We start from the raw sequence: 16,173 nt of genomic DNA, 5'->3' as shown, positions 1-16,173 counted from the left end.
CACGCACTTGGTTCCTTTCTTCTGTGCTGTTGCTGATTCTTCTGCTTCTTCTATTCCTTCGTGAGAAGTATTCATTGACGTCTTCGGCTGTAATTACGGATTTGTCTGTTTCTCTTTTCGTTTCTGTCCATTTTTGCTTTGTCCGTTTCATAGTTCTCTTGTTAGCACATTTAGAATTAGTACATCTTCTTGGTGAATTGGCCTTCTGTGTCATGCTGTAATGTCATTCTTTATTCCTTTGTCTGAAAGCTACTCCAGCTTTCTCTTGATTAGTAGTTGTGTGCTGCTGCTTTTTTCCATCTTTATACATACCTGCATCCCTGTAGTTAACAGCAGTTTCTTCTGGAAAGCACGGTTGCTGCTGCTGCTGCTGCTAAGTCACTTCAGTCGTGTCTGACTCTGTGCAGCCCCATAGACGGCAGCCCACCAGGCTCCCCCGTCCCTGGGATTCTCCAGGCAAGAACACTGGCATGGGTTGCCATTTCCTTCTCCAATGCAGGAAAGTGAAAAATGAAAGTGAAGTCGCTCAGTCATGTCCGACTCCTAGCGACCCCATGGACTGCAGCCCACCAGGCCCCTCCATCCATGGGATTTTCCAGGCAAGAGTACTGCAGTGGGGTGCCATTGCCTTAGGTGGTTTTAAAATCTGTTCTGAAATTTGTTGTCTTTTTGTTCATCGTTGGTCGTTAAGTCACGTCCAGCTCTTCTGTGACTCTGTGGACTGTAGCCCGACACGCTCCTTCGTGCAGATCTCCCAGGCAAGAATACTGGAGTGGGCTGCCATTTCCTCCTCCCTCTTGTCTTTTAATTAGTATGTTTGGGCCACTTAGGTTTAATAGAATTGTTCAAGTCTGGATGGAGGTGCGCCGCTTCGTTCAGTGTCTGTGTTTGTTCCACTAGTTCTTAACGATTTCCTCTTTCTGCTTTCCTTTTGGTAATCTGAACGGTTTTCAGTCTTCTCTTTTATTTATTGTATTTTTTACTGTATATCTTCTTTTTGTATAGTTTCTGGAATGTTCTTGGAGTTACAATGTACATGCATTTCACTGCCTCCTTAGAATCAGTGTTTGGCCATGTAAAGTGGAGTGTAGGGGCCTCTGTGCTCTGCAGGCCCGTCACCCTCTCCTGGGCCTGTCCTCAAGTTGTCCAGTGTGCCACACGTCCATTGACTGAACACCCTCCCGCAGCGCTCCCTGCTTCACTCCCTGTCATCAGACACGCTTTCAGGAGCTGCAGAGGAGTAGGACTGGGCTCACTCAGGCGGTTACCACTGTTCTTTCTCCATTTCTTATGTCCCGGATTCCTTTCTGTTAGCATTTCCTTTCTGTTTGTTTGGCTTTTTTTTTTTAAAGCAAATTCCCCTGGTTTTTCTTCACCTGAGAGTCTCTGTATTTCCCACTCATTTCTTAAGGATATTTTTCCTGAGCATGGACTTCTCAGGCCACAGTGTTTCTTTTCAGCATCGTCTCTGACTGCCCTCAGGAGTCTGCCTTTGTCGTTCAGGAGTATGATTATGGGTTTCTGGATTACAGGCATAGATTTCTTTGTTTCATTTTAAGTTTATAGAGCTTTCTGAACGCGTAGTTTTGTGTCTTTCAGCAGGTTTCAGAAGTTTCCAGGCATTATTTCTTACATACACACATATATTTTATGTATATATATATATATATATATTTTTTTTAATACCATACTCTGTCTCCGGGACTCCAATGTTATACCTTTTGGTCTCTATTATATAGGGGCTTCCCTGATGGCTCAGTGGTAAAGAACCCACCTGCCAATGCAGGAAATGTGGGTTTGATCCCTGGTTTGGGAAGATCCCCTGGAGGAGGAAATTGTAACCCACTCCAGTATTCTTGCCTGGGAAACCCCATGGACAGAGGAGCTTGGCAGGCTACAGGCCATGGGGTCGCAAAAGAGTTGGACACGACTTAGTGACCAAACAACTAGTCTGTAGGCCCTGAGGCGCCATCCCCTCTCCCCTCCAGTCTCTGCTCTCGCTGCTGTTCAGGTTGGATCGTTTCTGAGGATCACATGCACACATCATGTCCTCTCTCACCTCCATCCTGCTGTTGAGTCCAGCTAGTGATCCCAGGGACGGGGGAGCCTGGTGGGCTGCCGTCTATGGGGTCGCACAGAGTCGGACACGACTGAAGCGACTTAGCAGCAGCAGCAGCAGCAGTGAAGTTTTAAATTTTGATGATTGTATTTTTCTATTCCAAAATGTGCATTCCGTTATTTTTATACTCTTCTTTTTGCTGAGACGTTCCCCTTACTTCCAGAGTGTTCTCCCTTACTGTATGGGGCGCATTTATAACAGTCTTCTTCAGGTGATCCTAGCATCTAAGGATGACTTGGCACTGGCATCTGGCAGTTGTCCTTTCTCCTGTAAATCCAGGTTTTCCTTGTTCTCTGTTTGCTCAGTGACTCTAGATTGTACCTTGTATTTTTTCATTATCTGATTCTTTGTCTTGTTTATAGACTCTGTGGAGCATGTAGATGTTTTCATCTTAGAAGGCATTAACCCAGTCGGGTTCAAGTCTCAAGTTCCACACAGCCTCCCTGGGTCTGGGGTCCCCTTTGATAGCCTTTGCTGTGTTGTGTGAGCCTGTCCTGGGTGTGTGCCGCCCCTTGGCCAGACTGGGCCTCGGCAGTGGTCCCCCCGCAGTTCCACCACCAAAGCCTGGTGAGCTGCTTGGGGTCAGGCCTGCCCTGCGCAGCCGGGCTGAGACCCCTGCTCCCCGTGAAGCCCCTGGGCCATCCCGCATCTTGGGCCTCCTCCTCTCTTTGGTCCTCCTGCCAGAGGGCTGCGGTGTGGGTTACTACACAGCCCTGTGTGGCTGCGAGACCGGAGGACAGGGGGAAAAGGCAGTGGGGGTGGGGGTTCCCCTGCCCTCTGCCCCACGCCCGCTCCTCCAGCTTTAGATGAAGCTCAGCGCCCTTTGGATCACAGGCCCTGGGGTAGCTGGAGGTGGGAGCAAGAGAATGGGGGAAAGAGAAAAATCTGAAATTTCCTCTTCTCTTTTGTAAGCATCAGAAGACCCCCTTCTGCATCTGGAGCCAGAACCCAAGTGTCGGGGGTGGGGTGGGTGGGCAGGCTGTGTGCACAGCTGGCTTGGTGTCCTCACTCCAGCGTCCTCCCCGTCCTGCCCACTGTCCTCCTCCTCCTCAGCCTCCTGGAGCCACTTGATGTGTCTGCGGGGGTTCCAAGCCCATCCATGGGAGGGAAGGGGTGTGGACTCGCCCGTCTGCCCCAGGGTGGGAGGCACGGGTCACAACTGCTCAGCCCGCCCCCGAGAGCAGGTGTGGGCCGTGGGCCGACGGGACTTGTGTTGGGCTTTTCAGGAAACCCCGACCAAAGAGCTGGGCCACGGCGGGGGAGCTGCACGCAGCCCCGAGCGGAGCAGCCCCGCGCCAGCAGTGGGCTCCCCGCACCTGAGCCGGGGCCTGAACTCCGAGAGCTCCACCGATGAAGAAGGTACTGCGCTCGGGGGCAGGGTCAGAAGGCAGTGAAAGATCCATGGGGTGTGAACTGTTCTTGAGGATGACCCCACATACCGCTTTCAGGGACCCCCCTGACCCGGGCGGGGGGCAAGCCTGCGCGTGTGCACAGGGTGGTCTGTGGGCCCCGCCCTGTGCTCTGCTCCTCGGTGAGGAGAGGAGGGTGAGTCCTGGCTTACTTCCAGGTGGAGGCTTCGAGTGGGACGACGACTTCTCCCCAGACCCTTTCCTGTCAAGGACAACGAGTCACCTCCTCAGCTCCAAGCCGGCCCTTCAGACCTCCAAGTACTTTTCCCCGCCGCCGCCCCGCAGCGCGGAGCCCAGCTGGCCGCACGCAGCCCCCTACTCCAGGTTCTCCATCACCCCCGCCAGCATCGCCAGCTTCTCGCTCACGCACCTCACGGACTCGGACATGGAGCAGGGAGGTGAGGAGGCCGAGGTGCTGGGGCGGGGGCGCGGCTGAGGGGCTGTCCCGGCGTCCCGGAGAGCGTCATGCAGATCCCTCTGAAGGGCTCACAGCCCGGTGCTCTGGGGCCTGTTCTCCGCTTCCTACTGTCTCCGCCCCGCTGGGCTGGGGGACCAGGGCTGCTCCCCGCTTTCTTCTCCCTTTTCCCTTCTTGCTGTCAGCTCCTGTCTCCCCTCCCCGGTACCCCCCCAAGGGAAGGGCTCTGAAGAACACTTGGCCATGATGTTGGCCTTGAGCCCAAATCCACTGGGGCCCTGCCCCGGGAATGTTGATTTTACCTGGTCTTCGCATGACACCAGGAGGCCTGGGGCGGGGCAGGGGGAATGGGCGGGGCCCTTGGGGTGGTCGCTGGGCATATGGAGCCTTTTTTCCCCCACAGCTAGATCGGAAGATACCGGTTAGTAGGTACACTTTCTGATGTGGCGTCTGCAGATCAAACAATAACTCTGAAACATAAAGACCGCTTGTTTGTCCCCGGCCTCGCTGTGCTGATTAGATAGCGGCCGTCACCCCCGCTCTGCCGGGGCAGATGTGCGGGCCCGAGCTCTGACACGGAGCCGCGTGTGAGTGTGCACACGTGTCAGCCGGAGTGCCTGCAGGTGCCGCAGGCGGCCAGGCAGGTGGCTGAGGGCCGCCCTTCTGGCTTCAGTTCCTCTTTCTACAGTGAAGATCAGACACCGTCCATGCTATTTTTACCTTTGATGATCCGTTTTAAAACCCAGCTTTGCTTGCTCTCCTTCTAGGAAGCAGCGAAGACGGAGAGAAAGACTAGGCGATGCCTAGGCCCCGCGGACCCAGGCTGTTCCAGTAGCGGTGTCCCGGGCCGGGACGAGGCCGTGGGCGCCTGGCCAGTTCTCCTGTACCGGCTGCCTCCCAGGCCTCCCCTGCCCACCGAAAGGGCTGGCGTGGGGGCTGTGGGCTCCAGGTGGCTTCCGGTTCCCACGTGGAGTGTCCTCCGCATACACACCTGTGTGTCCCGTTCGTGTGCAGGGCCCTGCGGACCACAAGGGGAATTGGCACCAGTGAGCCATATTTATTGTTTTTAAAGAAATCACTAATTGCTTTCTGTAATTGCACTGTGGATAAATGTCCTAAGAGTCCCTGATACTGTACAGAATCTTAAATTATTCAAGGAAAATAAGGCAGGTCAAGCTGGTGCTACCCACTAGTTTGATTTTTTTTTTCTTCTGTTTTAGTTTGTTTGCTCTGCATGGTACTTGTAAAGCTTAAGTATTTTGAGTGTTATGTTGTCTTTAGAAATTGTTGGAATTGTACATATGGTACTCTTTCTTAAATGATAAATGATTCCGAATGTTAGTATTTTATGTTCTTATAGGAAATATTTTTGATGAGTCGAAAAAGACTGCTCTGTTTCGTTGATTGAATGAAACACATCTCTGTCTGTTCTCTGTGAGGTGGTCTGTCCCTGTTGTAGATGAGGCTTCTCCGAGGAGCTGACGGGCCTTGCAGCCCCTCTGTGTGATTCTCCCACTTGCCCCTCCCCCGACTTTCAGAAAGCCCTCTTGGTACAAATCAACGGGTGGTTCCCAGAGCCGGCTGCAGTTGGCACGTCCAGCCCCCTCCCAGCTGGGGCCCGAGTCCCCTGTGCTGGGTTTAAGCAGCACAGGTGGCAGTGGCCTGGGGCCCCTGTGGTCACGCCTGCCTTCAGGCGCAAAGAAGCTGCTCCGCGAGGGCTCTGGGAGCCAAGGCCTGTCTGGGCTCCTCCTGTCTGTGCACTCGAGGTGTTGAGATGCTCACAGCCCCCAGAGCCAGTCCGGATCACGTCTCGCCCGGGTGACGCTGGTGTCTGGAACCATGGGTACTCACTACACCCCTTGACTGTGAGGGGGGACACGGACACCGGGGAGTCGCCACAGGCAGCCCGTCTTCCCTGTCAGGGCCTGGGGCGGCCTGAGTGGCCGTCACCCTGGGCTCACCTGCACTGACCCCTCCCTTCTGTGTTAAGCCCCCAGTTCTCCCCTTGCTATGAGAGGACCGAGCCCGTCCAGTGCAGTGTCGTGGTGTTGGCTGGAGCCCGGCGTCCATGGTGGAAAGCGGCCCTCACCCTGCGGTCCCTGAGTTCTGCTTTGCCCACAGCGGTGCAGCCGGTGCGGAGGGAGGCTGGCATGTGGACGGGGAGCCCCAGAGCATGGGTCCCGCATGCCGGCCGCTCCCCCGGGGTCTCCCGTGCTGACGTGCTTCCCTGGTGTTAGCAGGACGCCGGGCCGACCCTCCAGGCCTCAGGCTGATGCAGGTGTGTTCGCTGGCGAGAGTTTCCGTAATACATCGTGACCTTCGTTATCAAGTCGGGCTTGCTCCCTTTTTACACTAGCAATAACTTTCCAGAGCAGGCCAACTCCAGGTGGCGGGAGCGCCCCTCCCCTCCCCCGTGTGAGCCCGGCACACTGCCAAGCTGGACCCGGGGACCCGTGTGTCGAAAAGACAGCTAACAGGGCATTAGGAGGTAATTTTGCCAAAACTGTTGTAACTCTCAATTTCTTGCTGTGGAGACTTCCTGTGTGTTCTGAGTTTTTACATCTACCAATCTTGGTTGAAAGAAAAATGAGATGCAATTACACTAGTTTCGTGGCTTGTTTTTTTTTTTTTAATTATAGGTTTAAGGAGTTCAGCTCTAATGACTAAAATCAAGCAGATCCATAGTATATATAGTCTTATACAGTCAGCCCAGGGTAAATTTATTGATTCTCTGGGGCTGTACATTTTTCACTACGATTAAGGAGATTTTAACAACATAATTCCCATTTTAATTTAAGGTCTGTATCACTCATAAATTGCCAAAAACATTTTATACAAGGGGGTGGGTGCGGGGGTTGGAATAGTAGGTCTTAGTGTGGTGTTGCATGGTTGGGAAGATTTTATATTTATAATAAACACGTGAATTAACATGTTCTTTTGAAAAATCTCAAGCAATACACAGGAAATGATGTACAGGAAATTATGTAGATTAAAAATTTCAGCCCATTTTTGAGATGTCAGCACATGCTTTGTTGTTTGATTCAGTTTCGTTTTACTCAATTGGTTACCAGTAGTGGGTTTCTAAACCACTCCTGTTCTCAGTTACACAGTGAAATAACATCGGTGGAATTCTCTAGATGATGTCGGTGAGGTTCATCATACCTGGTTCACAGCAGTATTTCCTGGCCTCCTTTGGGATCTGTCGTTCTTTGGGAGAGTTCACGTATCTTAAATCCCACGATAATCTATCCTTCACCTCCTCCCTAGCTAGGTGTTAACTTGTGTTACCCAGCGACTCAGTCACAAGCCAGAAAGAGAAGGGTAGGAAAAGTGCTCCCCCCAGATCCTCCTGAAACTTGGGCTGTACGTCTGGTTGAGAAGCCATTCATCTTAAGGCTGAAGAAGCTCCAGGAAGCTGAATGGAGAACAGAACCCATCTGTTCTATTTTTAAATGTGCAGGCGATTGTTTCTATGGAAATGGATTTATCTCAGAAAAGTCTTTTTCTCTGTCTTGCTGCCATAAAACGCCTTTCAAAACCTCTTCCTTTTATCACCACGTCCCATGGGGTGTCTGTGGGGTTAATGACTTACTGCATGTTTGTCCTGAGGGCCCCGGGGCAAGGGAGGCAGCTCCGGGTTTTCTGAAAGTTCCACGAGTGAACCGAGTATGAGGCTGCAGATGGGGGCTTCGTCACCAGGGGCTTCAGAGCATTAGCCTTCTGAGAAGTAGCCTTAAGGCACGAGTGGGTGTAGGCAGTTACTTCCGATTTAAAACCTCAGAAACACTGTTCCTAAGTGGTAAGGGTGTGGGGGCGGGTTTGGCTCAAGTGTTGGCTCTCAAAAAGGAAAGCTGTCTTTAGTTACATAAGTGAGTTCTCAAAAGATGTGTTGACAGTATTGAATCACCAACAACCTGTTACGTGAATGGCTGGAACACGGTTAAGTTCAGGTTGGCACAGGCACAGACGGATGGCAATCACAGACCGCTGTGAGTAGCCACTGCCTCATCCCAGCTGCCAACGCCCCGCAGGGCTGTCCCACCTCTGAGGTTTCACTGTTGTGTTTAGACTCGGTTGTAAGAGGTTCACGGCAATATAACAAGTTAATGAACTTTGAGTTTAAATTGTGTACATTTTTAAATTGTAAGATTTTTACTGTATATTGATGCATAGTGTGATTCAAATAAATTGCTTGTAATTTAAAAACTATTTAATATTCAAAATAAATATAGTTATATATTTATAAACTCTGTCGCTGCACTGATTCTGTGTTCTACTGTGTGAGGCCCGAGGTGGGTGGCCTGGCCCTGCCCCAGAGGATGCTGGGAGCCTGAAGCCCTGGGTCCGTTGCTGCCCTAGTCCCTAGAGATGGGATGCCCTCTGCTGTGCCATACCTAAACCCAGCCCCTTCCACCCTCCCGAGAGCAAGGATTTGTATAGTCACCGGGGGGCTGGTGGGTAGTGTTTGCATTGCTATAAAGTGTGTCTGTAATTCAAGGTGTTTGAATTACAGATGAACTTCAGAAGCATTTTAATTTCGGAGATCCAGCCTCTATGGAGCTCTAATAAGCCTAGCGGCTAATCAGCTCAAACCCAGCCTTTCTGTGCCCTGAGTGGCCCCTCCTTAATGTCCTGGTCCCAGCTGCCACCAGCCGGGAAGTCAGCCTCCTTGTACCAAAACAGGGGTCTGGCCCCCTGTTGGTTCAGGTTACACCAACTGCGGAGTGGCCCTGGGCAGGTAGATGGAAGAGACCTGTGAACCCCCATTTGGAGAGCCCAAGGCGGGCAGCAAGGGACCCTGTCCCCGAGGTGCGGAGACAGCGCCCACCCTGGGCCTGCAGGGCCCGAGTCCGGGAGGGGGTGGTAGCCCTTGGTGTGTGCCACCGTGGGGTACCACCTGCCCTCCGGCTGCCTCCCTTCAGCCCCCAGGAACCCCTGAGCGGTTGCTGCCGTTAACACCGTTTAGTGCTGCCAAAGGTGAGGAAGCTGAGGCCAAGGGCGATTAAGCAGAGCAGGTAGGTGGCAGCCAGTTTTGAGCTCAAGCGGCCGCGCCCCGGAGACCTCCGAAGGAAGACCGCTGATCAGTTGTTGCCCGGTGATCCGCCCACCGGCGGCGGAGCAGGTGCCTCCGGCAGCCTCCGCCCCCTCGCACCTGGGCCGGCGCCGCGGGCTTGGCGGGCGGGCCCGCAGCCCGGGGTGCCGCAGGGGTCCTTCCAAAACGTGGGGTGAGGGTGCGGGGGCGTCCGGGCTGCTGTTCTATCAGGGTGGCGGCCGCGGCCAGTTGGGGACCCTAGCATTACTGCCAAACGGCTGCTCCACGAGTTTGACTTTGGCTCACAACCCCACGGCCGGGTGCTCCCCCTCCGGACCGGCGGGCTCGCGGCGAGGCCTCGGTGCTCCCATCCGACCCGCGGGCCGGGCTGCGGGGGCCAAAGCTCCTCCGGGCCCGGCCGGACCACCGGTTCTCCGCCCGCAGGTGCGCCCCCGCCCCCGCAGCCGGGCGGGACGCACGGACTCCGGCCCCGCCCCGCGCCCGCCCCGCGGGCTCATTTACATGCGGCCGCCGCCCCGCCCGGGTCGCCTAAAGCGACGTGTCCTTGTCCCCCGTGGGCAGCCCCAGCGCCTGCGGCCGCGGATCCCCAGGTAACGGGGGGTGGGGGTGCGGGTGGGGCGGCGGGGAGAGGACCCTGGGGCAGGACCCGGGGTGGCAACTGGAGGGGAAAACCTGGGTCGGGGGTTCGGGTCTGCAGCCCCCCCACCCCCCGGGGCCGCGGCCGTCCATCCCCGTGGTGGGCCTGGGGACTGCTGCGGGCTCTGGCCACCTCTGACCTCCTGACAGCTGCCTCAGGTCCACAGCCATTCTGGCACCAGTGTCCCTGTGTGTGTGACGTCTTGGGGGCAGGACGGCGAGCGTGGTGGGGCCGAGCTGCTGCCTGGCCATCCGGGCAAGCAGGAGGCAGCGTAGCCTCTGGCGGAGGGGCCGCACCTCTGGGTGGTCTCAGCAGAGTGTCAACCGGCCACCTAAGCTCAGTAGGCCCTCAGGCGGCAATGAGGGTCACGGGGCCAGAGAAAGGCCCAGGGGCAAAGCGTATCACCCACCAGATCAGGAAAACGCCTGAGGGGTCAACGTGAGGTCTAGCGGGGCCCGGGGTGGGGGTGGGGTCATCTCAGCGCCGCGAGGTGAATGGGAAGGACTCAGGGGTCACTGTGCAATGAGTGGTCGGTCAGCTGCCACTGGGGACAGCTGCCCTGAATGTCCCTTGGCCTGCTGAGTGACTGCGGCGTGGCCTGTGTTCTGGATTTCAGCTCCAAAGGCCCGCTCCCTCAGAGAGCCACCGCCTGCAGGACAACCAGTCTGGAGCCATGAAGACCAAGAGCCGGCCACCCCGGCGCCGGGCACCTCCACAAGACCCAGAAGCCACCCCAGGGGAGCAGACGCCCGACAGGCCACCGCCGGGCTCAGGAGGGCCGGACGCGACCAAGGCTCTGCGGAGCCGGACGGCGCGGGCGCAGGGGGCGCGGGCGGAGGGCGGGCGCCGGCGGCCAGGGCCGGGGGGCCGGCGGGAAAGCAGCGTCCAGCGGCGGCTGGAGAGCAACGAGCGGGAGCGACAGCGCATGCACAAGCTGAACAACGCCTTCCAGGCGCTGCGCGAGGTCATCCCACACGTGCGTGCTGATAAGAAGCTCTCCAAGATCGAGACCCTCACACTGGCCAAGAACTACATCAAGTCGCTGACCGCCACCATCCTGACCATGTCCAGCGGCCGCCTCCCTGGCCTGGACGGGCCGGGTCCCAAGCTCTACCAGCACTATCAGCAGCAGCAGCAGGCTGCCGGGGGCACGCTTGTGGCCGCCGAGGCCCCGCCTGAGGGTCACCTGCAGAAATACTCCACCCAGATCCACAGCTTCCGCGAGGGCTCCTAGCGCACTGCCGGGGCCTGGGCCCTCCGTGCCCCGGGCTTGGGGTCCCGGATGCTTAGCGCCTCCCTGGACCCGCGCCGGCCCCCCAGGACAAGGCCGGGTGAATCGTGGTCTGGTCCAGGCCGCCGCTCTGGACAGCTCGAGGCCCAAAGCTCCTCCAGGTCCCAGGACCTGCTTTTTCATCGAGTAGGCAGGAGCGGGCCGGCCTTGGTCACTGAATTCTCATCACTCCCACCCTCTCCCCAGGCGAGGGGAAATTCCATGTACAGGGTTGCTTGGGTAAGTTCCCCTGTTACTGCTGAGACCCGGGCCCAGGGAGGAGGATTCCCCCGACCCACACCGCAGCCTCCACGTTCTGGGTAAACTGAGGCGCAGAGCAAACACAGCGCAAGACCTAGAGGGGAGTAGGGCTGAGCGGAGGTGCTCAGAGCCTCCAGTTCAGCATCTGTCAGGTGGAAGCCCTTCAGATTTCTTCCTGCTGATTCTAAAGGGAGCTTGTCCAGCTAGAGGGCCGGGGGTCTCTGCTCCCTCCTGCCGGGTGGGGGCTCCTGACTGTGGAAAGTCTGCGGCCAGCGGCGGGGTGTTGAGGGCTCTGGAGACAGGACCGGGTGGGAGAGCAGAGACAGAGGCTGCTCAGGCCTGGTTTCCCTGGAGCGGTCGCGGGTCTACCCCTGCAGATGGAGGGTCTGTCCCCCGCCTCCCTCAGGGTCCCCCCAGGTCTGCCGCTTGTTGTCGAATCTGTGGTCCTGTCCGTGGCAGACAGGGGTCTGGGCAGACGGTGGTCTGACAGACTTCAGGATGTTCCTGGGTCCTGGCTGCTCTCGGGGGCCCGTGTGGGGCCGCGGGGGCTCCCCTCCCCCACCGGGTGCTCCTCAAAGGTGGGCCTGGGTGGCCTGGCAGGTCTCCGCCGCCTCAGGCCACACTTCCTCCTGTGGCATTCCCACCCCACCGGCCCTGACGGGCTGGGTGACTCTGCTCTCAGCCCTGGCAGCTCGTCTCCCCTGTCCAGTTGCCCAGGGCCAGCCTGGGGAGGGGATGGGGCGGCCCTCAGGCGGGCGCCCCAGCCACAGGGGCTACAGAAAGGCTGGAGCGGGCCTAGAGCCCCCGGGGGCCAGGCCCCTTGTGGGCACTGCGGGTAGGGGCTGAGCCCGGCCGGCGGGCGGAGGGGGGTGGTGGTCACAGCCCAGGACCCCTCCCCGATGGACGGGATAAGCCTCCCAGCCCTGACTGTCTGGACGCCAGCCGCTTCACGTCCTGCCTGTCTTGGCATCAGCCCTGGCTGCATCAAGGGCAGCAGGTGGTGCCCCTGGAAACAGCCATTAGGGGCTTCAGTTCCAACTCTCCAGGTCATCCACCAGCCGGACACCCGCCCCCCGCCGGCCACCGCCAGGCCCCAGGGCCAGGCCCTCTGGAAGGCCCGCCCGGGGAGGCCTGGTCCGGTCCCAGCCCCTCGCCCCAGCCTACCTTCAGCACAGGTGAGGATGGACCCCAGGTGCACCTGGCTTGTCCCCCAGGGGAGGCCACTCAGGAAGGTCAGTGGTTGGGGTCCACCAGTGGGCGCTGACGTTGAGGGCGACTCCGAGATGGGGACAGATGGGGCCCCTGTGCCCCTGCTGTGGGCGGCAGCGCTGACTGGAACACGGGACGGGAAGACACACAAGCCTGGAGGCTCTTTTCTGGCTGAGGAGGCCAAGTCAGGCTCAGCTGGTCCCTGAACTTGGTGAATGAGCCAAAGACTGAGCCAAAAGCACGGGGTGGGGGTGGCCCAGCAGAGGCTCCATCCAGGAGGTCATGCCTGGTGACCGGGGGTCTGTGGGTCACCACCTTGCAGGACAAGAGCCTTTGTGACTCTGTCTGTCCCAAACTGGCACCTGCTTCCCAGAGGGTCTCCAGGGCCCTGTCGTCTCCTCTGAGGCCGGAGTGCACCTGCCTGCCCTGTGCCCATGTCACGAAGGGGCCCGGAAGGTCCCGGTTCAGATTCGGACTGTTGAATATGGGGAGGGGGCTGGCTGAGCCTGCTGCCGGGTCTGCTCCGTCGACCCTCGACTTAGACTCCCAGCCCAGGCTGAACCTGTGAGGACGCCCGGCCTGGCCTTCCCAGGCTGTGTGTTTCCTGAAGTCGGAGACTCCCGCGTCCTGAGCCCGGGGCCGGCACCTGGGGCCACAGACCCGCAGGCAGACTAGACCTGCGTGAGCTCGGGGGCGCAGGGAATCCGGAACTGCGGCTTGCCTGTGGGGAAAACCTACCTGGAACTGCACGGCCAGTGCCCCCGCTGTAATTATGGTGGAAATGTTTCTTAAATGAGCCCAGTTTGCTTTCATGTTTCTTAATGGCCTCTTCAGATACTAATGAAACCAAAATAAAAGGTCCCATGGGGTGATTGGTGCTTTTGCCCCATGCTCGAGTGGGTGGGGAGCTGTTTTAATCATAGTGGTAGCAGTTAAAAAAAAAAAAAATTATCATGTCCTTGACATTCTGGCATTAAGTTTTTATTGAATAAAGCATCCAAGGAATCAAGATGGTTCAGTGATGCTGAGCTGGGGCGGAATGGGCGCCCTGGAGAACCAGCAATTCACAGCAGAGCAACAGGGCCACTGTAGAAGCAGCCGTAATGCCCACTTAGAGAGACTTGACAACTTGAGTGTAAACAGATAAGAGGGCGCCGACCCTTCACGAGCTTTCCCTGTGCTGCCCCCCAACTCCCGCCTCCTGGGCCCACTTTGAGGCGACCCAGCAGTGGCCGCCAGCTGTCCTCCAGTGCCCCCTGGGGGCACCCAAGGGACACCTCCTCAGAGTCAGCTTCTGGGCAGCAAACACGAGGCAAACAGCGCACAGCTGAGCCCTCCCGGCGGGCCTCCCGGGGCGGCCAGCGGAGTCGGCTCGTCAGGGTCTCAAAATGAGCAGAGATGGGACATGGGTTCGGACGAATCAAATCACCTGGTTGTGGGAGGCCAACTTGAGGCTTCAAGTGCACCGTTTTTCTGGTAAAAAGCAGCTGTACACTGGGAGTGGGGTCTCTTGTGGGTGGGGTGGGGGGATGCCTCCCTAGGACTGGGCTCAGGCCTGCCGTCTCCAGGCTCCTCTCGCGGGCCAGTGGTCTCTACCCACCCCACCCCCTGCAACAGGATCTGCCGTGAGAGGAGCCCCCCCGGCCCCCAACCACGCCTGGGAAAGGGTTGACTGAGGGCCGGGGATGCTGACCTTGCAACTGAACAGCAGGCCGGCGGTCCTCCGTCCACCCTGTGAAGACGACACCCCTCCCCAGCATTTATTTCCAACCCCTTCCTTAACTTAGGAAATGAAGTCCTATTTGCGAGCCCTGTTCTGAGAACTGACCGGGCCCAGGCAAAACCATCCTGAGCCCCGGTGCCGTTTTTCCTGGGGGAGGAGGAGAGTCCCGATGCCATCTGGGGCCATCCAGGGCCGAGGGGGCTCCCTGGGTCCTCTTCCCTGGGGCAGTGTTCCTGAAAGGCTCCAGGCTCCCGCGGCGAAAGGCAGGAGGCAGAGGGGCAGGGGGCAGGCAGTTGAGGCCAAGGCAAGGGGGCCCCCCACCCCACGTTCTCCCCACGGCCGGGGACACGCAGCGTCCACAGAGCTTCACATTTCTGGGCTGTTTCAGAGCCTCTGAGACGGCCGTGACCTCAGGCCAAGTTCTCTGCATGGACTCTAGAGTCTGGGCCTGGTGACGCCACCCCCCAGATCCACGTTTCAGGGTGTTCTGCGTGAGCACGGCTCCGACAGAAGTTTCACATCAACGTTGGTCTTTGGCGCCCAGTGCCACGGCTGCTCCCAGTGAGGGGAGGCGGCCTCAGCAGCAGACGGGGCCGGGGGTCTGCCACGGGCCACCGGCCACGCTCGGGGGCTGCCCATTCTGCTTGCTGGCTGGCTTCTGGGATGAACTCCTGGGGGCCCTGGTGGCACTGGCCCGGATGGAGAGGTGATCCCAGCCCCCCTGGGAGAAGAGAACAGAGTCACCCAGGGCCACGAGGAGGTCAAAGGGCAGAGACCTTCCCTCCAGGTCGGACCCTTGAGGGGCTCTGCCCAGGGCCCACCCCCACCTGAACCCTGGGTGCCTGGAGACCCCAGCCAGCACAGCCGCCCGATGCCTGCTCACCCCGATGCCGTAATCCCAGCCCTGCCCCTTGGGCTCCAGGGACTGCACGCCCGTGCGGCGACACACGGTTCCGCGGCTCAGGCTGTGGCTCCCCTGGACTTTGTCAGCGATGACCCAGACCTGGAACAGAGATCTGCTGAAGCCCACTCCCTCCCCCTCCTCGTGGCACAGGGTCCATGGGGACAGCAGCAGGGGTGGGAGGGACCAGAACGGGAACCAGAGCCCCCCTAGTCCCCGCCCCCAGGGGGAGCATCCACCCTCCATCCCCATCTCCCCAGACCTGGTCCAGGGGCCCCACAGACACATGGCGCACGTTGTTGGACACGTGCTCCCAGCTGTCGCCCTGCGGGTGGCTGGGCGTGACCCCCTGGCGGTACCACAGGTTCCCTAGGAGAGAAACGCAGTGGCGTGAGACCCCAAGCGTCCGGACCCCCCTGCAGGGTCTGCGAGGCCGGGAGGTCTGACCGAGAGATGGGCAGGCAGGGTCTCTCTCTCCATCGGCCTGTAGCCTGGGCCAGCCCTGCCCTCCCAGGCCTGCCTGTGCCCCGCTACATCATTCTCGTGCTGGCCCAGCTGGCACCCTTGTCCTCTGTCCACGCATGAGAACCTGAGGACAAGGAGTTCTTTAAACGACACAGTGACTCGGGTTGGAATAAGAGCCTTGGGATCCAGCTCCTTGCCTTGCTCATGACAGGCCAGGAAAGGGCGCGGGCAGAGCCACTCGGAGGTGGCCTGGGTAAGGGGCAGGGATGGCCCAGGCCAGGCAGGTGACCTCCGAGTCCCAGGCCTGGGTGGCACCATCTAGAAGATGCTCCTGGGCCATGGCGCCGTGCTCTCTGCCAGAGGCGCAGGCAGACCTGAGCACCTGGGGAGGGGCTGGTGCTCCCCACCCTGCATGACTCCGGGGAGGGCCTGCAGGGAGGCCAAGCTCAGACTGGCAGCTCTCACCGGGCTCATGAAGGTCTCATGCTGGGGCTTTGGTGGGTAAGGGTCTGATCTCATCTCATTGGGGTGCTCAGGGAACCCCCTCCCCGGGTGACCCCTGGGGATCAGAAGCCACTTGCCATTTTCGTCCAAGGCGAACACCGAGGTGTGCCCCACGGACACCTGCTTCAACCTCTGTTTGGGAGGAGGTGGGATGTGGTACCAGCAGTCGCCTGCGGTGGGAGATGGGTTGGGATGGGACCTGGAAGC

General features: G+C 58.6%; 3 protein-coding genes across 12 annotated transcripts in view; 2 read left to right on the top strand and 1 right to left on the bottom strand.

The window, feature by feature from the left end:
• Positions 1-8,190, top strand: part of LMTK2 (lemur tyrosine kinase 2) — a 75,611-nt gene extending 67,421 nt beyond the window's left edge. For all 6 annotated transcript variants that reach the window (XM_061402174.1, XM_061402172.1, XM_061402176.1 and 3 more), the window contains 3 exons: positions 3,346-3,478; positions 3,687-3,926; positions 4,711-8,190. In XM_061402174.1, coding sequence (XP_061258158.1) covers positions 3,346-3,478; positions 3,687-3,926; positions 4,711-4,739 — 402 coding nt within the window. In that variant the 3' untranslated portion in view covers positions 4,740-8,190. The remainder of the gene's footprint in view (positions 1-3,345; positions 3,479-3,686; positions 3,927-4,710) is intronic.
• Positions 8,191-9,505: 1,315 nt separating this feature from the next.
• On the top strand, positions 9,506-13,245 carry BHLHA15 (basic helix-loop-helix family member a15). Its single transcript, XM_061402185.1, has 2 exons — positions 9,506-9,586; positions 10,250-13,245. Exon 2 carries the CDS (start codon positions 10,307-10,309, stop codon positions 10,865-10,867), a length of 561 nt encoding a protein of 186 aa, XP_061258169.1. The 5' UTR covers positions 9,506-9,586; positions 10,250-10,306; the 3' UTR covers positions 10,868-13,245.
• Positions 13,246-13,338: 93 nt separating this feature from the next.
• Positions 13,339-16,173, bottom strand: part of TECPR1 (tectonin beta-propeller repeat containing 1) — a 28,087-nt gene continuing 25,252 nt past the window's right edge. The window contains exons 23-26 of one of the 5 annotated variants that reach the window (XM_061402183.1): positions 16,044-16,136; positions 15,260-15,366; positions 14,980-15,099; positions 13,339-14,817 (exon numbers count right to left, since the gene is read on the bottom strand). In XM_061402183.1, the coding sequence (XP_061258167.1) occupies positions 14,674-14,817; positions 14,980-15,099; positions 15,260-15,366; positions 16,044-16,136 (464 nt within the window). In that variant the 3' untranslated portion in view covers positions 13,339-14,673. Of the gene's footprint in view, positions 14,818-14,979; positions 15,100-15,259; positions 15,367-15,433; positions 16,166-16,173 lie in introns of those variants that run through there. The other 4 variants (XM_061402179.1, XM_061402181.1, XM_061402182.1 and 1 more) reach the window with 4 other exon arrangements.

This window comes from Bos javanicus, chromosome 25 (assembly GCF_032452875.1).
Source record: "Bos javanicus breed banteng chromosome 25, ARS-OSU_banteng_1.0, whole genome shotgun sequence".
NCBI lineage: Eukaryota > Metazoa > Chordata > Mammalia > Artiodactyla > Bovidae > Bos > Bos javanicus.
The sequence above is the reverse complement of the archived record's forward strand: the minus strand, read 5'-3'. Positions and strand labels throughout refer to the sequence as shown.